At 34.2% G+C, this 23,031-nt stretch overlaps 2 protein-coding genes across 4 annotated transcripts in view; one reads left to right on the top strand and one right to left on the bottom strand.

Annotated features, from left to right (window-relative positions):
* Positions 1-23,031, bottom strand: part of LOC126825040 (myotubularin-related protein 13) — an 82,268-nt gene that overhangs the window by 55,498 nt on the left and 3,739 nt on the right. The window lies entirely within an intron of this gene.
* Positions 6,520-10,487, top strand: LOC126825044 (tigger transposable element-derived protein 6). Its single transcript, XM_050554475.2, has one exon. The coding sequence runs from the start codon at positions 7,325-7,327 to the stop codon at positions 9,266-9,268; it is 1,944 nt and encodes a 647-aa protein (XP_050410432.1). The 5' UTR covers positions 6,520-7,324; the 3' UTR covers positions 9,269-10,487.

Raw genomic sequence — 23,031 nt, 5'->3', positions numbered from 1 at the left:
CACTGCAGTCACGATACAATACGATATGTATTGCGATTCAGGTGCTACAATACAATTTGTATCACAATTCATAATTCAGGTCAATATTAAAACAATCAAACAACAGAATAAATGAATGATATTTTTAGTCCTCCTGATGTTGAAGATATCAAATTGTTTTATAACACGATATTGATGTTGATCAAAATAAGGACCATGGATTGTGTGACATGGATTATCAAGAGTGACAGGTTACTTACTGAAGTGACAAAAAACATAAAAAAAAGAATAACAATACATCAATTCAGCGTCTCGCAATTCAACATGCGAATCATGAGACAGTGAATAACAATTTATCTATTCAATTATATATCATGCCTGCAATACTATCTGGGCAAAATGTCTCATAGTACCCTGCATGGCATATGACCGTCTTCATTAGCCTGGTTGGTGCAGAAAAGTAACATGTTAAACCCCTCAATTCATTTCTCCATATGGTATGTTAATGTTTATACCACTTCAGGATTGGAGTTGTTAGAAAAATAAATGAACACTGAAATGATGGGATACTAATGATAACCATAAAACTATTGAATGGGATTGACAAATAGTTGATTTTTTTTTAACAAAATGAAGAATTTTTGGGGTTTTTGACATTTTAGCATTAATTGCAACATAGTAGAACTGAAATAGTCCATTTTTAATACTTATGTCATGCTAATTTGTATTTCATTGCAGTGAAAATACCAAATATGGAGACTCCAAAAGGGGATGAAAAGGTCTTTAAAGAAGAAGATATTTTGTAGATTACAAAAGAGCTTCTTCTCCCTTCATTCTATCTACAATATCAATTACAAGTTATTGCCTTGTGCCACAAACGTTTTCTATAGATATTCCTCTTCTTTGATACTATACTACCATTAAATGTTCAAATTCACTCAGCGATCATTCGGGTGAATGATTAATACTACTTCAGTACTTGCTCTTGTTTATAACAGTTATTGCAAAAAGAGAAAAATAAAATTTGACGTATAAATACAAAGAAAATATAATGGGGGTCAACATCCATGTAGAACTATTTCTTTACCTGTTGTTAAATTATATAAGTTTAAACAGATGACCCTTGGCCTCGACACATCCTCATAACAAAAACTGTAACACTTGCATCTAATGTATGACAAGTGTATGCATTAGACGAATTAATAAATATAATTTTAAAGGAATATATTGTTGCAGGGCTACATCTTATAAGGATACCTTTATTTTAAATCAGCAGTTGTACTTGTAGCAATACATGTACATAAAGCTTATAGGGCACTTCACTGGGATTTAAACAAATAATTCCAGTCCTCTCTTACCACTTGTCAGGAGTGGCAGTTTGGACAGGATCAAAAAAAGGTTCCATATACACTGTACTTTTAAATAAATTGCAAGCATATTTTGGAGAAAATGGCTGTCCTAGTGCATTATTTATATAACAGAATAATATAAGAACGAAATTAACGCCCACATCAGCTAAATCGTCTGGGCAGTCAACAAGAGTTGGCGAATATTTTTACTTTTTTCGGTAATGAAACATTTATAATAGAATACATTAAAATCATAACCTTAAACACTGTGTATAAATTTAAAGTCAATCGGATATTAACTTTGGCCTCTAGAGCGTCCACAAGATTTTTTTAAGCGATCAAGAGCCATAACTCTGGCAGTAATTATCGGAAGTCGCTGAAAATCAATAGACTTCTTCGTCTCATGACCTTAAACACTGTGCATAAATTTAAAGTCAATCGGATATTAACTTTAGCCTCTAGAGCGTCCACAAGATTTTTTGAAGTTATCAAGGGGCTTTGAAGTGATCAAGAGCCATAACTCTGACAGTAATTATCGGAAATCGCTCAAAATCAATAGGCTTCTTCGTCTCATGACCTTAAACACTGTGAATAAATTTAAAGTCAATCGGTTATTAACTTTGGCCTCTAGAGTGTCCACAAGATTTTTTGAAATTAACAAGGGCCTTATACGACCACATTTCAATGTGGGTGTATAAAAATCTGACACTATAAAATGGAAGCTTCAAATTTATGGCCTTGCATTGCTATTAATTTGTAAATGAACATCAAATTTCCTAATATGAGAAACAGATTGTTTCAATATCATATAAATATAACAATGCTTGAGAAATTAATTTCTTTTTATATATATCTAAATATTTTCCATAAAATTTGAAATTAAAAACACGAATTAAAATTCAATATTTCTCCATTTCAATCAATACTGATGTTGTTATCTTGGTGTGAAAATATGGGATCCTATTTTTTAAAATCAGCACAAGAGTTGTGTATTTCTATGGTATCGCAGAGCCTCGTCTAAGGATTTGGTCGTACGCGGCAATGTAGGGCGAACCCGACCCGTGCGCACCATAGGTGTGAGCTTGCGTGGGGTGTCTGGGGGACCTTCCCCCTTTATAATTTTGAAAATTGACTCCCTTAGACTCGATTTCCGAGCACTTAAAAAATAGTTTCAGAGATTTGATACACTATTAGTTTTGGCATCTTGTTAAACCATGGATTGATTAATACCCTATAAAATCGAGATCAAAACACTGCTGCGGCTGACCCGCAGACAGAAATATACTCATAAAACAATCAGAAAGACGATTTTGTAAACCTACGCACCATGATATAGTATTGGCACATGGGAAAAACCTTGTCAGCGATTTTCAAAACGTATGTAGGGCTTATGTTGCCGCCCAGTCTTCAACTTTTGGGCTCAGTAGGCTGCACAGTTTGGCCAGTGCGCGGCGGTGGCACAGCCTAGTCACCATGTTAAACGAGGCTCTGCGGTATCGGATGCCATTTGTAATGAACAAAGAAAAACATATCCTACAAGACAATGCAGAAGTAATTAGTAATGGCCGAGTCACAAACAACAAAATAATAATTAAAAAACGTGAAAAATGGACTAAGCCGGTGTAACGACTGCCGTTCAATCTCTACTGTTCAAGTGTTTCACTGAAGGCCTTGGGAGGTACCCAATCACCTGAGTGTTCTTTACTTCATTTTGTTACCCTTTCCTTTTTGGGAAATATTTCGGCTGGTAAAATTGATGCCATAGAGAATAATAATATACTTGCTAATTGGTGCCAATAGGATCTGACTAGCTAGTGATAAGGTTAGGGGCAGTGGTACATCCATTTTTTTTTTTGTCCACACTAACTTTGTATATAATAATCATATATAATCATATATACTTCTCTCTCAAATAAACAAGCTATACACAAGGGAATTCATTTTATATGGAATAGTCTTTAACATTAAAGGCTTTGTTTTCGACCATAAGTAGAATTTAAGCTGTAATATCTTTTGTCTTTTGTAAATGTCAAAACCTATGCCAGTGACTATGATTACTTTTAGCAGGGATGGGAAGATTAACTCCCAACTAAATCTTTTATATATCAATCTTCTGGTAATATTCCACTAGGAGTAGGACTTAATTTCATCTTCTTGAAATCTTTCTTGGCATACAGTCTGTAATTACAGATATGACTTCTATTTTGACCCCAGCATTCATTCTCCATAACATGAAAAGTTTATTTTTAAACCATGCTACTAGCATTCTTTAGTTTTGACTTGTGGAGTTTATTCCAATCTGAAGTTCAGCATGTCCAGCTTGCCTGGCAAATAATCTACTCACTTATCAAAACACAGCTCTCTTCAAGCTTCCAGTTATATTGCTGGAGGCAGATAAGTTTATATACTGACATATTTATTTCTACTCCCTTGAGTATACATTACAACTTCACTATGGTATTGAAGATATAAACTTTGGCACCATGAGTAATGTTTTTCATCTTTTGGATGTTCATGTAATTCATGAATCTGGTATTTACAAGTCAAGCTTTAACTAATAATAGTAACATTCCTTAACCTCATAATGCATAGAAAACTATGTACCTTACTTTCAATGCTGGTATCAGATTTCCATTCTTTTATAAAATACTCTATTTCACCTATAACCTTATATTATTTACATTAAAAATTTGTGAAAATGAAATATCTTGGATTTTTCAACAATTCTAGTTTTCATCTCATAAACTCATAAACTGAACATAGATTTTTTTTTTTTTTTTCAAAATCAATATATTGGATGTTGATAATTTTCTATATCAGAAAAAAATCAATTAAGCTAAGTTTCTTCAACGACAACTATTCTTTGGAATTTAAGATGTAGATGAATTTGACGTAAACAGTATTGATAGAATAAAAAAAAAAAACCTGATGAAAATATATTTCAGGAGTGAAAAACACAAGGCTATTTACATATTCTCAATTTACACACACAAGGCATTGATTTATGCATTAAGATCAATTATGTGGCAAGTCTTTCTTGTAGGTTCAAGTCTATTGGAGAGAGAAATCCTTTGTTCTATGTAGCTTGTAATAGTGGGTTATAGATAAGAGTTTATCCAGCTGTGAACTGGCCTCAATCTTTTCACAATTCAACAAGGGGTATAAAATATCACCTCTGTGTAATTGCATGTATTTCCTTCATCTTGACTAGCTTTTATGGCTACATGATGTTATTTTTTATATGAGTCACAATATATCATAGTATACATACTTAAAGGGTTTAAAATGTGAACTATGAGGGTTATATATTAAATCAAAGATTATCATTACCTACCTATTTTACATATTCAAGGCTAGTCTATTCTTTATAAGATGCATAGTAACACTCTGTACTAATTAAATTAAATAACCATATTTCAACAAATCCATAATGAAACTAATAATATTAACTGATTGTTCAAAAAATGTAATTGGTATCAAATATTTTTTTTTTTTTTTTTCAAATTACCATATTTCAATGAATCCATAAATGAATTAATAATTCTAGACGATTGTTTAAAAAATAGAATTTGCATCAAACATTTGTTTGGGTTTTTTAAGTTTAAATCTAGACTAGACGTTTACAAATTCTGTTGACAGCAAAAAGAAATTTATTGCCAAAACATTTGCGTGAAAAATATTTTCTGCTACAATGATAATGTAGACGAATTCGTGGACTTAAAATAAAGTTATTCAAAACAGCATATAATGTATGATTTACATATTCATGAGAACTAAATACACACACTCTCATAAAGTCATATAATACATGAACCCATTTTAAATAATGTCATTCAAGTTATTCTTTTCTTTTTTAAGAAAGCAATTTTCTTTTTTAAAAAAAAGAAAGATTATGTGTAAAAAGATGCTTTATGAAACAATTTATATATACAATATTATAATCATGTCTAAATGGTAATAGCCATGTTATTTCTTTTCATAATGGATGTTATTGAAATTAATTTATAATTTTTAAAACATCGGAAAATAACTGATATGGGGAAGCTTGGTTAATCTAAATGTACCTATATATATGTACCGATATAAACATCAGAGAAAATCACAATATACTATGATATAATTAATTACATATGTTTGATAAGATAATAAATAAACCTATACTATTTGGAGCAATATTTGGATCCAAAAGAACAAAAGAATACCATTACATAATGAATGTGTTGTGTCAAATCTCAGCTGTCAGTTTTAGTAGTTCATTTAAATTATGTGTTAATTGGTTAATTGGTCCTAGGTTTAACAATCCCACTTCAATAAATATGTGCAAGGTTATCAACACACACACAAAAGGAAGAAGCCACGACCTACTTAAATATAAAATACATTTTTATTTCAAAAGAGGTTGATAATCTATGTTTAGCAAATAGCACATAATGGCAATTCATGTTCAATGCTATATCTTTTTTAATAAGGTTAGATATTGATTTTCTGAGAATGCAAATTTTATTTTGGACTATATATAATATGTTGTTTTTGTAATCTCAGAATTTTGTTTATTAAATTATTTTCGATGTAAATAAAATTTTTAATTAAAAAATCATTTTTACTTATATTCATTACAATTTAAATATACAAATAATATTATTTCCAAAACCCTTTGAATAAAAATCATTTGTCTTAAAACTAAAAAAAAGTGTAGGTCAATTTTTATTGCTAAAATCACAGCTAGAACAGTTCAAAATTATGTATACAGTATTTAAGTGTAGTAACTCTCTGCGAAAAAAAAATCTCTTTATTTGCTAGCATCCTAACATCTGTCTTTGTGTTTGTTTAATGTGAAACATCACAGCTTGACCTACATAAAAAAATAGCAGACACAGGTTACAACCAATAACATACTTGGCAAATTGCATACTGTCTTCCTTAAAACCTTTTATTTTAACTCAAATCATAAAAGGCCAATATCAATGGTAGAAAATAATTTTCTGCCTGCTAACTAGGTAGTTAATAACAAATGCTTTGATATTATTCCCTTAATTGCATAGCAACGGCCTTATTATGCAGCTGCTTCAAGCAGTCCTGATAATTGAATACTGCCATAAAAACATCAAATGAAGCTTGCAGGAGATTGGCTGAAAAGAGTCATGTGACTGTGTTTACCAGGTTAATGCATGCCAAACTAGTCATATTCACTCAAATCCTAGATGCATTTAAGAGGAGGCAAGCTAGCTTTTGTTGTATTGAGCTAGTTAGTGAGTAGTTCACACTATAGGATTAACCCATATGTAACCTTTGAGTAAATTAACTTGAGTGTTAGACATTTGTGACTTCATTTCCTCTAGATGTGGATTTACTGTGTGAATCACATGTTGCATAAAGGATTTTACCTAGAGAAGAAAGCATACAGCTTATAGCATCTGGTCTGTGTTACATAGCTGACCATAATGGCTACAAGATAGTGGCAAGGATCGGTGTCTGACTGAGTCAATACTAAGGCAGGCCAGTAAACATGTAATAGCTATATTGAGAACTAAATGTTGAACTACAAGTCAAGGCTATTATTGTGTAGTTATTTTCAAGTGTTTTAATGTGGGTTATTGACTGCCAGTGCTGTGTGTGCTTGCTGCTTTTTTTTTTACATTCTGTGGAGAGGCTGACTGAGATTTGTTGATATTGATATCAATGAATTAACTGGAGCAGAAGGCAATTATCTAATGGATTTTTTTGTACAGTCAAGCCATTGGTTTATTCAACTGCTTATATTATGTAGCAATGGTGGAGACATTTTGTTAAATTTGTGTTAAATGGAGACTTAAAAATGATTTTGTGCATGCCTCATCAGTGAATTATATTTTGTTGCCATTTATTTGCATTTATGTGAAACATTTTAATTCAGGGTTTATTAGCTTATCAGGTATTGTGGTTTATGATAGCCTCTTTACAAAAAAATATTTGTTGTAATTTACATAGTTTATTGTTTACAACATATCTACCTCAAAATGTCTCGACGCAAGGATTTAACATTAGGAGAAAAACTCAAAGTTATTCAAGCCATTGATGAGAAGAAGTCGCAGAATTTGATTGCACAAGAATTTGAAGTATCTCAATCCACCATTTCTCGAATTGCTAAAAATCGAGAGCACATTATCAATCTATTCAACAAAATTGGAAATGGTCACAGAAAACGGAAACGAGAGGGGAAATCCATGGATGTTGAAATAGAACTGTTAAAATGGTACCACTCATTTTCAGATGCCCCAATCACAAGTAGTATGTTACTCGAAAAATCAAAGGAGATCGCTTTAAACATGGGTTTTTTCGAATTTCGTCCCACCACCGGATGGCTTCAAAGATGGAAGGAGCGGAATAATCTGATACCTCGGAAAGAATTGTCGGAATCTATTCTTGAGACGTCCGTTGTGGATGAATCGTATGCGGGGGCTTGTTTAATCGAAGAGAGTTTATTAAAAGTGCTAGAAATTTATCAACCAGAAGACATATTTAATTGTAAAGAGACTGGATTGTATTATAATGTTATGCCTGAATGCTTACAGAGAAAAAGTGAACAAGATAGTGCCAGTCAGTCAGATGATGCTACAAATGATCGAATGACACTTTTACTATGCTGTAATATGGCTGGGTCTGAGAAACTGAAGCCATTGATTATCTGTAACAATACAACAGTGAAATTAGAGGATAATGAAGCTCCTGTTATTTACAAGACAAACAATTATGGTCTTATGACAACTGATTTGTTTACATCCTGGCTCGAAGATCTGGATAAAAGCATGGAGAAAGACAAAAGACAAATTTGTATGATTCTGAATGATTGCGAAGAACATACCTCTCGTCGCCAGTTAAATAATGTCCGTTTGGTTTATGTACCACAAGGAACTACCTCATTCACCCACCCACTCAATCATGGTATTATACAGAATCTCAAAGCCCTATATCGTCAACAGACCATATCAAAGATCCACATAGAAAAATCGGACGATGCCGATACCCCATCATCAAATGTCAAACTGAGTGTTCTCGATGCTATTTACATGCTCAGTGAATCGTGGGATCAGGTCAAACAAACCACGGTACAGAACTGTTTTGTTAAATCTATGATGGGTGCTGCGTCCGTTAGTGATCCGTCGGAAGCCACCGACTCGGATGTTGTTAGTCCACCACAAAATATGACACTGGAAGAGTTCAATAAATTTGTAAACATCGATGACAATATTATGTGCTTTGCCCACCTCCCATCTCCTCCCAAACCACACAGGGACTCACCCTCATTAGGTGATATGCTAGCCAACATAGAAAGAAAAGTGAAAGCCGCCACAGCAGCAGAAAGCACACTTAACAGTAGTCCCCCAACACACAGGTCAACACCATCTCAAAGCCAAATTTCAGAAAATGCATCACCCATGAATCTAGCCAAAGAGAAATCCATCGGGACACTGTCAAATAGTGCCAACTCTAGCCGAAATCAAAGCCCAGTCATGTTTGAAGGGGAAAATGTACGTAAGAAGAGCAAGTTAGATATTGCTCACCGATTAATGAATGGAGAAGACAAGTCATCTAGTCCTAAATTACCAAGTACATCATCGAGTCATTCAAAATCACTGACATCATCATCATCCACTTCATCGAAATCAACACCTCATATGATGCCCAACATGGCTGCCAATCCTTTTGCCCAGCTTCAAATGATCAACATGATGCAACAACAACTAAATCCTATGTTAGCATCAAACAATCTGTCGGCAGGTTTAAATCCATTTATTCAGGGAGCCACCCAAAATCCTTCCCCGCAGGATGCGCTTGTAGCGTTAGGAACTCTCAGACAGTATCTTGAATCTCGAGGGGATGAGGCCAGTCTTGGAGCATTTTATGTCTTTGATTCACTCGTTCGCTACAGCATTATGCGCAACTTACAACAAAGAATGTGAAATGTGAAACGTGCCTATATATTATGATGATAACCAATGAAAATGCCCAGTGTAAATAGGTTTCATTAACATCATAGTAAGAAATGTTATCAAGTTAAATTTTGTGTCAAATTGTTGAATGTTATACTAATTGTGTAGTTCGTGCACTACGTGTAGGTGACCACCCACAAATTTACAAGAACTATTTATATAGTCCATTTGTCCTCACACAGTAAACAATATTTTTGTATAAAAAGTTACTTACATATCAGGGTTCTAGTTAATTGTGCCTAATGTTGTAAATTCACAGATCGATTATTATATAGTTTATATTCAAAGTTACAGAAGCACTTTTTCATATGTTGTTGCCTACTTAAAGAAATTGTTTACATGTAAATTACAAGTTTGTCATTATATATTGTTATTTAACTATACATTTGCTTTTTGTACATATTGTGTACTCTTGCAATACTCAGGTGCACTCCGGCAACATTCAGGTCATATAAAAAAAAAAAAATCAAATATTTTCGTAAATAATTATTAACCATTATTATTATTATTGTAAAAAATTGGCGTTAACTACTTACAAACATTTAGAAGCATCAGGCCTCCTTTTTTTTTTCTTTTTTTTTTGCTATATTTAAATTTACATTTAGTTCATTGATGTCCATTTATTGCTAATGTGATGGTGATGACATTGTTATTGTCTATTTGAAATATGAATTAATCATTCAAATGAAAATACCTCGGTGATTTTTTTTTCTTTTCACTTTATATGAAATGTTTAATTTAATTATTTTCCTTCATTTATACCTCAAAGATTAGGTCTACCTCATTATGAACCAAAATGAACCAATTTTCAGTTTATACTTTTTTGAATTTTCATGATTTATTGTATTCCAAAGTATGTGTATTGGTATGTTAAGTATACATGTATGTATCTATTCAGTATATGTGTCTAGAAATGCACAATGGTTGTTTGATGGTTTAGCACATTATGCTAGAAGCCATTGTGAGTTATCTCCCTTAAAATGTGCCAGTCCCATTTCATATCCTTTGTATTACTATTATACTTTTTGAAATATCAAAGTATTATATTTAAATATTTTATTTCTGTTTATGCTTTTGTTCTCAAAACTCATTATCTTTGCTAATTAATTATATATTTCTAATGAAGTATCATGCATGTATTACTTACTAGTAAACATATTATATTTACATTAAATGTTGCAATATCTTGAAAGAATCTTGTCTGTTTTCTTTTTTATACTGTTTTATATTGTCATCACCCATGTCCGTTGGTCCTTTCACATTTTTTGTTAACTAATTTCTAGAGAAATGTTGCTAAAGAAATTTTTAAAAATTTGCATAAACCCCATCTGAAATGAAAGAATAGTTATCTACCGAGTTACTGCCTTTGCATTGAAAACCTTGTGAACATGTTATATAAAGAATGTCTTTTTTGGTATATATGGAAATAAGACAATAAATCTTAACTAGAAAAATGATGGATTCCCTGAAAAACACCCATGGATCACACACAGGGCAAAAATGTAAGGGCATTCCATTATGTCTGTCATTAAAGGGCGGAAAAGGGAGTTGGCAAAGGATAATCCAAATATTTACTTAGGCTTTGAAATGTACGATAAATGGAAATGAAACGTGATTTAGGGTCCTACTTTTCTGCATTTACTGGGCTAATGAATACAGACGTACACAACACAGGGAAATTTTCCCAAACGGCGGTAATACAACCTACTCTTATTTTGAATTCCAACTGTCCAATGTTCTTTTACATGCACGCCAATGTGTACACAGGATCTTGGTTTTTCATCCCATGAGAATGACTAGACACTGTCCTTGCCAGGTCCTTCATCTTGCACAACTAAAAAATCTTGAGAAGCAAACCAGAGTCTTGGTTAACTAGCCAGCATCTTACTCACTACCCACGTCTGCTCCCCTGGTAAATGGAGAGCGAGTAACAACAAACACAATCTAAAAATCTATCAAGTCACGTGATAAACATGGCTGTTTAAAGATACATTGCCGGGTACAAACTGGGTGATTTGATGATACATTTGGACTAAAAACATGTTCAAACTAATTAATTTATCATAATTTTGCTTCAATTCCTTCTCAAAACATCACAATTGTCAGGGAATACCCGGCTATAAAAACTCAATCAAAAGAGGTCATGTTTGTGTTACGTGACACAACGGGTGCATGTCAGAAGAGAATTCATTGCATACAAAAGACGATGTTGCCTTTATCGCTGACTATTTATTACAAATATCGAAGCCTAATTAAATTCTCGGATTATCCACTGCCAGCGTCTTTTCCCGTGATTTTAATCTCAGAAAGTGTTGTACGTTTATCAACATGTACATCAAGCGCTCAATCTCTGCATGCAACCTTCGACGTCACGCGTGCAGACACTCCTAATCGTCGGGCTGTCGATTAGGGAAACCCGTACATTTTTGTCCTGTATCCGCTCCATGAGTGTTTTTCAGGGAATCCAGTATTTTTCTAGTAAGATTGGATATTTCTACTTTCCATATATACCAAAATTGCCATACTTTTATTGGAAATAACCACCCGATAAATACTTTTCTTCTGGGAACGTAGCTTTAAAATAGATTATTATGACTGAGTCACATAAGGAATACATGTAGCTTTCAGTCTCAACCAGAAACTTTAATTGGGTTTCCCATTGAAGTCATTAATCAAGGGAAATGTCCAATAATGGAAAATATAAAATATCTTTTGAAGTGCTTGAACATCTTAGTGGGCTACATCAAATGCCTACATTACCAGTATGCACCCCCTCCCTCCCCCCCCCCCCCCCCCCAAACTACTTAGGAAAGGAATTTATTTTCGAAGATAAAAAGCAGAGTAGTAGCTAACGAGTAATTAAGAAATATCTTTACAGTATACTGGTGACGAATGTCAATCAGTACAACTATATTAAAAGGTGGAGCTGTGGTGGCTCAGTAAGATGTTGGCTCGCTAACCCGGAGGTCCTGTGTTCTGTCCCTGTATTGGCTGAGAAAGGTTATCAGGATTTTGGATGGGACGAAAAATCCCATGTAGATATTGCCGTAAAAGAATCCTTGGCAGTTGGAATTCGATATAAGAGTAGGCAGTAGCGCCAATGTCCGGGCAAAAAAAACTTTCCTTCATAGCACACTATATGACGTATGCCCGTCTTCATTAGTTCAGTTGGAGGAGAACAGTAGGATGTTAAATCCCATTTCGTTTCGTTTTATATTAAAAAGGCATGTCTATGAAAATTATCAAAAGATGGTGTGTTAACCCAGCCAAGACTGTGACTACAGTATACGGTGTTAAAATGTGAATAGTATTAAAACTGGTAGGTTTAACATCTGTTATTGATATGTTAAAGTAATAAATGGTAAGTGTTATAAGTAAAAATATATACAGTAGTTTTGTATCCATTAAGGTCAAATCCAACCATTTTAAACTAACTGTATATTGTACAAAATGGCAAATAAAACATATACTAGATTAGATAGGTTCTCCACCAAAAAAACAGTTTAAATGTCCAATAAGAAAATAGATAACAATGATGTCAGTAAATACATGTACATTAAGTGGTCTTTTGCAAGATGGCTAATGTTAATGAGAGGGAGAGAGAGAGAAATGGGGTTTAACGTCCACTCGACACAAACTAGGTCATTTCGTGACTAACATATGGTTTAATTTTATTTCAATAAATCGCTTGCGCGTAGGGGTCTTTAGCAATGGGAGGAAACCGGAGGACCCGGAGAAAAACCATGAGGTTGAACAGGCGACCCTACTCCTTGTCACGTACAACCGGGGATTCGAAACCACACCAGTCGACTCAATGACAGACTTTATGATACAGCGTGCACACGCTAACCATTCAGCCATCCACCACCCGCTAATGTTAATGATTCCAGCAATTGATTAAATTTATTATGTCAATCAGTGATTTTCAGTTGTTTAAGTACAAAAGAAGAAAACAAGAATCAGAAAAAAGCTTTGGTCGCAAAGGACAATATCTAAGCTTACTGGTTTGATAAATGGAATGCTGAATATTTTGTACATGAAATATAACTATTATAACAACAATCCACTGGGCTGGGTTCTTTTCTCACACTCAAGACTTTGTTTCAAACTACATCTGGAATGGTCACTGGATTCTCTGAACATCAAACATTATAGATTAACACAACTTAGGTTATTCCTTCTATATTTATCACTACATATTGGTGAATGATATATTTTTCGTCTTATTCTGTTGTAATATCGGTTTCATGCTTACGGGAGCCCAGGTAAATAATAATTGTAAACTAGACTAGAGGGTCTACAACCTCGATATTATATGTATGTATACTTTAAACACTATATTTGTGTACATAGAACAGCGATTTTCTCGGACACTTTTGGTCAGACTTTCACGAATTTGAACTCAATCATCATTATGGTGAAAAGGTGATATATTTAAACAGTTTCTTAAATCAGACAAAACTTGTGACCTCTAGGACAAGCTAAAATCACGATTTTTTGTACAATCAGGGGCCATAATATCGGAAGGAACCGAGATCTTTTGGTTATAAACATACATTTCAAGTTTCATCTAAAATCGGATAAAAATTTTGACATCTAGAGTGTCCACAAGCTGAAAGATAGGTTGCCAGGCAACGAAACATACGCCCACAGCAGCTAATTCGTCCGGGCACTCATTAAGTAATTATCAATTTGAAGTCAATCGGATGATAACTTTAGCCTCTAGAAGGCTTCTTTGTTTCATGACCTTAAACACTGTGTATAAATTTAAAGTTAATCGGATATTAACTTGGACCTCTCTAGAGCGATCACAAGATTTTTTTGAAGTGATCAAGGGTCATAACTCTGGCAGTAATTATCGGAAATTGCGGAAAATCAATAGGATTCCTCATCTCATGACCTTAAACACTGTGTATAAATTTAAAGTCAATCGGATATTAACTTTGACTTCTAAAGCGTCCACAAGATTTTTTGAAGTGATCAAGAGCCATAACTCTGGCAGTAATTATCGGAAATCGTTGAAAATAGATAGGCTTCTTTGTCTCATGACCTTAAACACTGTGTATAAATTTAAAGTCAATCGGATATTACATTTAGCCTCTAGAGCGTCCACAAGGAATTGTGGACGACGGACGGATCGACGGACGGACAGGGGCGACGACAATATACGACCACATTTCAATGTAGGCGTATAAAAATGAGATTTTTCGTACAATCAGGGGCCATAATCCATAAAGTTATGGTCCTATACATGTACATGCCAATATCGAAAGGAACCAAGATCTTTTGAAGATAAACCTATATTTCAAGTTTCGTCAAAATGGGATAAGAATTGTGACTTGTAGAGTGTCCACAAACAAATTGTGGCCGGCCAGCCGGACGAACAGGGGCGACAACAATATACGTCCACATGAAAATGTGGGCGTATAAAAAAGGGGACATGTGAAACCAAGTGAAATTCAGCATGAAATTATACTAATAATACTTCCTTAATTTTAAAGATGCATTAAAAGTAAGACTTACATAAAGGCTAGAGTTGGCTGGTCTTTCTATAAAAGTTAAAAATAGACAATGAAAAATTAATATGAAAAGTCCATTCAAATTACTTTATTTTGGGCTAAGTTATGACTGTTTGAAGATGCATCGTAGATCTTTTATCGTAGCAACAGTACTTGACAACTGAGACAACGCTTTGATTGTCCATTTTATCGTTAAAGTTTTAAATCTTGCTGGTGTTCAAATCCATTTAAATCTCTGCCATCTGTTTATAGGCTTGTCATATGAATAAATGTCTAAATAATAATTTATATACCATCTGAAGCCAAAAGAAAGACCTTACATAATGCATCTTTAATTTAGTGTTTTATGGTTTCATTTCATACACTAGACAGATTGTTTATCTGAAGATAATAGTAAGGTCCCTGCCCAATTCACTTCAAATTTTATTCGGGGGATAGATAACATTGAATAGAACTGTATACATTTACACTAATCAGATTACAACAGGGTAGATTTGCTATATTCTTTATAATTTATACCAGATTACTAAAATCCAATTCCAAAATCTGGATAACTTTACACATTGTCGTAAATTTGGATATGGTAAATGGTAATAATGTATGACTATATGACTCATACTGTAGAGTAATTGTTATTATTGTACAGGTAGCATAAACAATACACTGTAATTATTATTCATAACTAAATTGTTACACTGATATTGAATAATATGGAGCTGACAAACATTATAATATATGACTCATGACTCATTTACATTACTAATAATATTGGATACCTGAATCCATATTCATTGTGTCAAGGATTAAAGAAGTTGCTTCAGTAAGGGAACAATTTCATCAGGGGTACAAATAACATACAATGTATATAAATGTGACAGAAAAATTGATGCACTTCGAAAACAGTTGCTTAAAAAAAAATTTCAGGACTACAACATACATGTAGTAGGGTAATCTACTACTCAAAAGCTCTTGCGATACACCCAGATTTAACATGGACTAATAAAAAATCCATTGAGAACTTTTTCCTGTATCATTAATGTTCTGCTCCAACTGGGCTAATAAATCTGAACTGTCAAGGGACATTTTACATGCACACCAATGTGTCCCATTCGAATGACTATACATTGTCTCTTGCCAGGCCCTCCGTCCTACATCACTGAATGGGAAGGAAACATGCCAGAAATCCTGATGAGCTTCCTCAGTCGACGCAGATATCGAACACGGGACCTTACAGTTAACGAGCCAATGTCTTACTCACTGAGCCACCATGGCTCCCTTTCTGTATCATATTCACAAGCTTTAACTTTTAAGAGACAAAAATAGAATGACGAGATAACGAACCAAAATTTTTGATATTCAATATGATTCTTTCTTTTATCCCAATAACCAACCTGACCATGGTTTAAAAATTATGTTGAGATCTTTGCCCAGCATCATATTGACAAGATTTTAAAAATTTGAATGTATACAGAAAGGAATCAAAGGATAACCCTATAATTTGCAATATATACCACAATAATAAGACAATGTATACCACAAAGTTTTAAAAGACATCCACAGCAGCAAAGTTGTCTGGGCAGACGACAAAAGTTGTTGTATTGTGAATCTTATAGTAAATAAAAACCAAATGTGTACAAGGGACCTCGGTTTTTCTTCCCACCTAAATGACTAGATAGTTGTCCTTGTCAGGCCCTGTCCTGCACCACTGACAAGGAGAAGCCATGTTGAAAAATTCCAATGAATTTCCTCAGCTGACAGCGAGAGCAAACCCACAACCTCCAGGATAGCAAGCCAGAGTCTTACTCCATTAGCCATCGTGGCTCCCCTTTGTTGTTAGAGCATTCATAGGGTTCTAAAGGTCATCAAAGGCAACGACATGTATAAATTTTGATAAGATCATAATAAATGTAGTCTGTAGAGAATTAAAAAAAAATGGTAGACAAAGGACCAACAGGAGTGGTGGGAATATACTACTGCACTATTAAGAATTTTGTCCTGTAACACACACAATCTCACATTGTCAAAATGTGCCCAGAAAGATGTTTGAAATCAATTTGAAATTCAATAAAATTCTTCCCACTGAGTATGACTAATAAATCAACAAACCCACTAAGTTTTATCAACATGTTTTTATAAGTTTGTAAGTAAACAGGGAGATAGAACAGTGATTTACAACCTATAGGGTTCTTCCTTATGACCAAATGAAATTAATGAACAATCCCCAAAATCATAGGTTTGATTGGGTTGTGTTTATGATTAGTCAAACGATAGGCTATCAGGCAATGAAACACATGCCCCACAGTAAAGAAGTCGTCCAAGTGTTCTATAAAGGTTGGCATGTTTTACTTTTCACTGTAATGGACGTATTTACGAGACACTAAAAACTGATTAATGGCAACAACCCCTTAATTAATTATCAGATAGGCTTGTGTCTAGCACTAATATATAATTCAAAAGCACCAATAATCAGATCAATACCTTCATGAACATAAGCACAATGCCTAAATTTCAAATTGTATTTTAATTGAGTCCTTAAAAATCAATAAACTTCATTGTGTAATGACAATGTTGTATAAGTTTCAAGTCAATCGGACAATAGAGCGCAGCCATGCTGGTTGGATGAAAAACTAAAAAGTATGAGTTATCCATATACAATGTACATACATTTTGGTAGAATCAAATTGCATTATCTTGCAAATCTAATTCCAATTTTACTACTTGTATGTTTTATACTTAGGTTAGAGTAATATTTATGATAAACAAGCCAACAGTGCAACAGTGAGGCTGATGTCCCCCGCCGAAATCCCAAAATAAATAGATGACACATATTAAACATGCATTATGCAAGAGCTAAATCTGATTATTGCAAGTCTTAATTTAGGCTTCAGATGTTATAGAAATTATAAATTAGATCTTTATTTAAACAACAAGACCAAAATCAACTCTGTAGACCCACGGATGGCTCGGCTACAGCTCGGATTTAAATAGGATTTCACTAATTGATTAAATCAAATAAGGGGTAACCTGATGAAAATACGTCAGTTAGATCAAGGCTAAATGATAGAGTGTACTTAGCGAGGATGCTGTAAAGCGTTTCCGTATGCCATTGAAAACTTTACTTGATAATCGAGATATGTAGGTGGAGTTAACGCCTGTCAATCAAACGATCTGCGAAGGTGAAGACACATTTCGCTACCATTTCTAGGCAAATATTACAACGATGATAACTATGTTCAGAATAAAGTAATTTGACTGAATTTTTCAATATATTCTTCTTTCATCATCTACTTTTGAACTGTTATAGCAAGAATGGCCAACTCTCTATAAAAATCTCCCATAATGTATCTTTAATTAATCGCACATTTATTTTTTTCAAAAGTATCGAGCAATCAAACTATACACTAAGTTTCATTACTCTCTATCAGATAGAATCAAGGTTATCTTGTCCCAAAGCATCGACCAATGAAATTGCTTAGCTCTGCTTAGTATTAGCTCGAAATGTTAATCATTGAACTCAGTCAAGACATTCACCTAATGAACATCTACATCAAGTTTAAACATTCTACTTCAATTAAAAGCAGAGTTGTTATGTTCCAAAGTCTTGACCAATCAAATTGCCTGTCGCTCTTTAGCCTAAGCAGAAAATTCTCACCATTGAACTTAATGAATCTATATTAAGAATTCCATCGCTTTCAATTCATTATAATCAAAGTTATCATGCTCCAAAGAATCAACCAATCAGATTGCTTATCTCTGCTTACCATAAGCAGAAAATGCTCATCTTCAAACTCCATCAAGGCATTGACATAATGAACGCCTACACCCAGTTTGAAAATTTTAGCTCAATAAGAAGGAGAGTTATTGTGTTCCAAAGTCTCGGCCAATCAAACTGATTATCACTCTGCTTACCCTGAGCAGAAAATGATCATTATCGAACTCAGTCAAGGTATTAATGTAATGAAACTATACACCAAGTTTCATCACTCTCATTTAATTAGAACTAAAGTCATCGTGTCCCAAAGCATCAAACAATCAAATTGCTTATCTCTGCTTACCCTAAGCAGAAAATGTTCATCTTCGACTGCATCAAGGCATCGACCTAATAAAAACCTATACCAAGTTAGAACATTCTAGCTCAATTAGAAAGAGAGTTATTGTGAGCCAAAAAGTGTGACGGACAGACGGACGAACGGACAGAAGGACGAACCCATTTTAATAGTCCCCAGCTTTCTTTGAAAGGTTGCCAGGCAACGAAACATACACCCACAGCAGCTAAGTCGTCCGGGAAGTCAACAAGGATTGTCGCATATTTTTTCTTTTGTCTGTGATGAAAACATTTACAACACACTAAAACCTGATTACAGTAAAAACCCATTAAGAAATTATCATAAATCTTTGGAATTTGTTTCTTTTGTTGTCTCATGACCTTAAATACTGTCTACAAATTTACATGAACTTTAGCCTCTTATATAGCACATCCACAAGACTTCCCAAGTGATCAAGGGCCATAACTGTGGCAGTGATTATCATAAACCATTCAAAATCAATAGACTTCTTCGTCTCATGACTTTAAACACTGTGTATAAATTTAAAGTCAATTGGATATTAACTTTAGCCTGTAGAACGTCAACAAGATTTTTCAAAGTGAGCAAGGGCCATAACTCTGGCAGTAATTATCGGATTTGTTGAAAATCAAGAGGATTCATCATCTCATGTTCGTAAACACTGTGTATAAATCTAAAGTCAATCGAATATTAACTTTAGGTTGTTTGTGGACACCGGATGGATGGACGGGGTTGACAGCAATATACAACCACATTTCAATGTGGGCGTATAAAAATGATCATGAGAAAAATTACTGTAGAATCAAGTTATTAGTTTTAGTGAAAGGAAAAAAAACCATTTGAAATGAAAGGACTGGTGTTTTTCATTATTTTGAGACTTGTATACCGGAATTATCTTTTCTATTGTCACAGTGTGCAATGCTAGGGAGGATTTAGTCCACAAAGCAGTGTTTCTGCCTACTTGTTAACCAATTCCAACTGACAAGGGCTCTTTTACATGCACGCCAACGAGTACAGGGTGGACATCGGTTTTTTTTTTACATCATCCAAATGCCTAGCCAGTAATCTCTGCCGGCACTACTAACCCTTATACAGATGGGGACTGGGTTTTATAACTTTTTTCATTGTAGACAACGGCCATAACTCTATAGTAGTAAGTGCAGGAAGACCGTTCTACACGGCATGGGCGTGGATTTAGGGGGGGGGGGGGGCGAATAGGTCTCGGTCCCCCCCCCCCATAATTTTGATCGCCAGGACAGCTAGATTTTCAGGTTTATCTGACCACTGCCTTGGGTCTCGGCACAGTTAGGCCTACTGATCTTCACGATTCTTTCCTCCTTAATTGTACATGTAGGTAGTAAATTTTTCCATATTGTCATCATATTACCCCCAGTTATAGTTCCTTTAGGAACTGTCTCAGAGCGGACGATGTCCACTGACAGTTCCTATCGGGCCGTATATCAGTCCTTCACGTTTAAGGGGAGCTTTTGCTCCTGCTCCTCTCGACGCACGTCGGCTTTCCTTTGGGGGATTCATTAAATTAGCTAAATCGCTCTCCTAAATATTGAGATTAATAAACTACTTTCAGTTTTTGTTTACTTTTAAACTGCATATATTCAAGGTTTCAGGAGCTTTTTATAAACATGAAGGACTGCGTATATAGCTGCAATATGAAAATACCGCTCTTCCCCAACTCTGTTCTAAGGCTATTTTGGAATCCTTACCTACTATTTTCACCTTGATTCTACTTTACTCACCAAAGGAATCATTTCTTGCCACAGCTGACGTACATTTATAATGATTCAACACTATTTTCAAGTAGAATTAAAAACATACACAAAATACTTTTGAACTGATCAGCCATTACGAGACCCGCAAACCGCATATTTATTTCATCGCTAAATTCTACTTGAAAATGGTGTTGAATTATTAAAAAATTGCGTCAAATTTAATGATAAATGATTCCTTTTGGCGGAAAATAAAGAATCACGGTGAAAAATAGAAGGTTAGGGTTGTAAAACAGCCTGAGAACACAGGTGGGGAAGAGCGGTATTTTACCGTATTTTCATATTGCAGCTTAACTATAAGGCCCGACAGGAACTGTCAGTGGACATCGTCCGCTCAGAGACAGTTCCTAAAGGAACTAACCTAGTTACAGCTTTCATCGAAATAACACTGGTACAGTAAACTGTTCGTAATTATTATTTTGGTTTGGTAATGAAATGTTCCAGATTCCAGGGTTCGTCCGTCCCCCCAAAAGTTATGACAAATCCACTCCCTTGTACACAGGGAAAAAAAAAACCTGACAAGACAGACTTAACTACATAGACATTGCAAGAAATAAACAACAAAAACTACATAGACATTGCAAGAAATAACAAAAAAAAAGGATCTGATTAAAACACAGATCCAATTTCGTTTCGTTTTTTATAGTTCAAAATTTCATTTTTACTTGTCTTTACTACATTTGGATCTGGAAGACTTGTTATTTAACTCGTGTTCTGCTTGAAATGAGGGCTCAGCCAATCAAATGGTCTGTCGAATCGAGCGTTTGACCTTTTTTGCGCGGAACTGTGGGTAGACATTACCAGCGATAGAAATCAAAACAAAGCAAAAGTAGATTTAAAAAAGCATGGCGGTCGCTAATTGGTTAATCAAATGACTGCCGTTATCGGGTCAAATATCGCTTGCTTGGTACCTGACATCATAGAACGTGAACTCCCACTATGACTTGTTAGATCTACATGTAGTGTAGGCCATCGAAAGTATAAAAAACGAAACGAAATATAGATCTATATTTTAATTAGATTGCAAAAAAATAAACTACATAGACATTGCAAGAAATATACAACAAAAATCAAATCAATAAATAGGAATTGTTGAAAATTAATCAAATCAATGAAATAGGGTTTAATGTCCTGCTTTTCTGCAAAGGCATATGCAGTACAGACATACAGGGTGCTATGAGGGAAATTGTTCCCAGATAGCAAGGCAACGGCCTACACTCATATCAGATTCCAAATGTCAAGGGTTAATTTTTTGAGTATTGTGTTTACAAGATTTAAAAAACTTGAAATGACTTGGTAGGATAACTCCTCGATTTGCAATAAAAAAAAATTCAATTTTTTATAAGCTTCTACTTTAGACCCACCCAATCCTATAGCCTAGATACATGTACATGTACATTATTTAAAACAATTTAAAACCCTCTTTTCAACATACCAAGATAAACATCAGACTGATCAGCAGTGAATATTCGCTAGGCCGTGACAGTCACTGATAAGGATGACATCGATGCAACTTAATGAGCCACAAATATTAACTTTTTTCCTCCGACAAATTAAATTCTAAAATATTTTTTGTATGTATTAGAAAAATAAATAAAAACGTTTGAAGTATTTGTAGGTAAAAATTATTTCCTATTTTAGTGTAAATGGGTATTAAATGAGTAAAAGGCGCCATTCTGATTGAATCAGTAACGTCTTATGTAAACGATGCACGCGCCATTGAGTCAATGATTGACGCCGCGTGATATGACGTCATGTGTTGAAGGCAGTCATCTTTTACAGAGATATTTATTAAAGACTTTCATAATACTCTGTGAAACAGATTGGATAAACATATCTTACAAGTATAATATGTTGTACAATGATACAGTTGAATAATTAGTAATACAATGTGTTTATTCTTAAATTGTTAATTATGACGTCAATTGGCAGACTAGCTGTCAAGTAATGTCATTCAGGAGACAACTGATGTTGAATATTGATAGGGTTCTTCCTTCTAATGATCAAACTGACTAATTATTACCACATTCTATGGCGTACTTTGTGCTGTATCATGTTCACAAGCTTTCAATGTAAGTCGGGAGATAACTCTGAAATTTGTTACTTTTGAATTTTCGTTACAACTAACTGAACAATCCTTGCAAATTTAAATAAAATCTGAGCAGAACTGTAATGTGTGGAGTGTTCACTAAAATGGTAGATGGACTGACAGACACAGTTGACGACAACATATGCCCACATAAAATCAAGATGCATAAATAATGACTAATTATTTGTTTCGAAATGTGGGATGTGTTATTGGGTGCTATTGTATTTTGGTTCCTACCTACATGTAATGAACTCAGGAAATATCAACGGGGTAT

The sequence above is a fragment of the Patella vulgata genome, chromosome 6 (assembly GCF_932274485.2).
Source record: "Patella vulgata chromosome 6, xgPatVulg1.2, whole genome shotgun sequence".
Classification (NCBI taxonomy): Eukaryota; Metazoa; Mollusca; class Gastropoda; family Patellidae; genus Patella; species Patella vulgata.
The sequence above is the reverse complement of the archived record's forward strand: the minus strand, read 5'-3'. Positions and strand labels throughout refer to the sequence as shown.

What these genes read in the sequence shown, in the direction of transcription:
- LOC126825044 (XM_050554475.2), top strand. Translation starts at nt 7,325, where the DNA reads ATGTCTCGACGCAAGGATTTAACATTAGGAGAAAAACTCAAAGTTATT.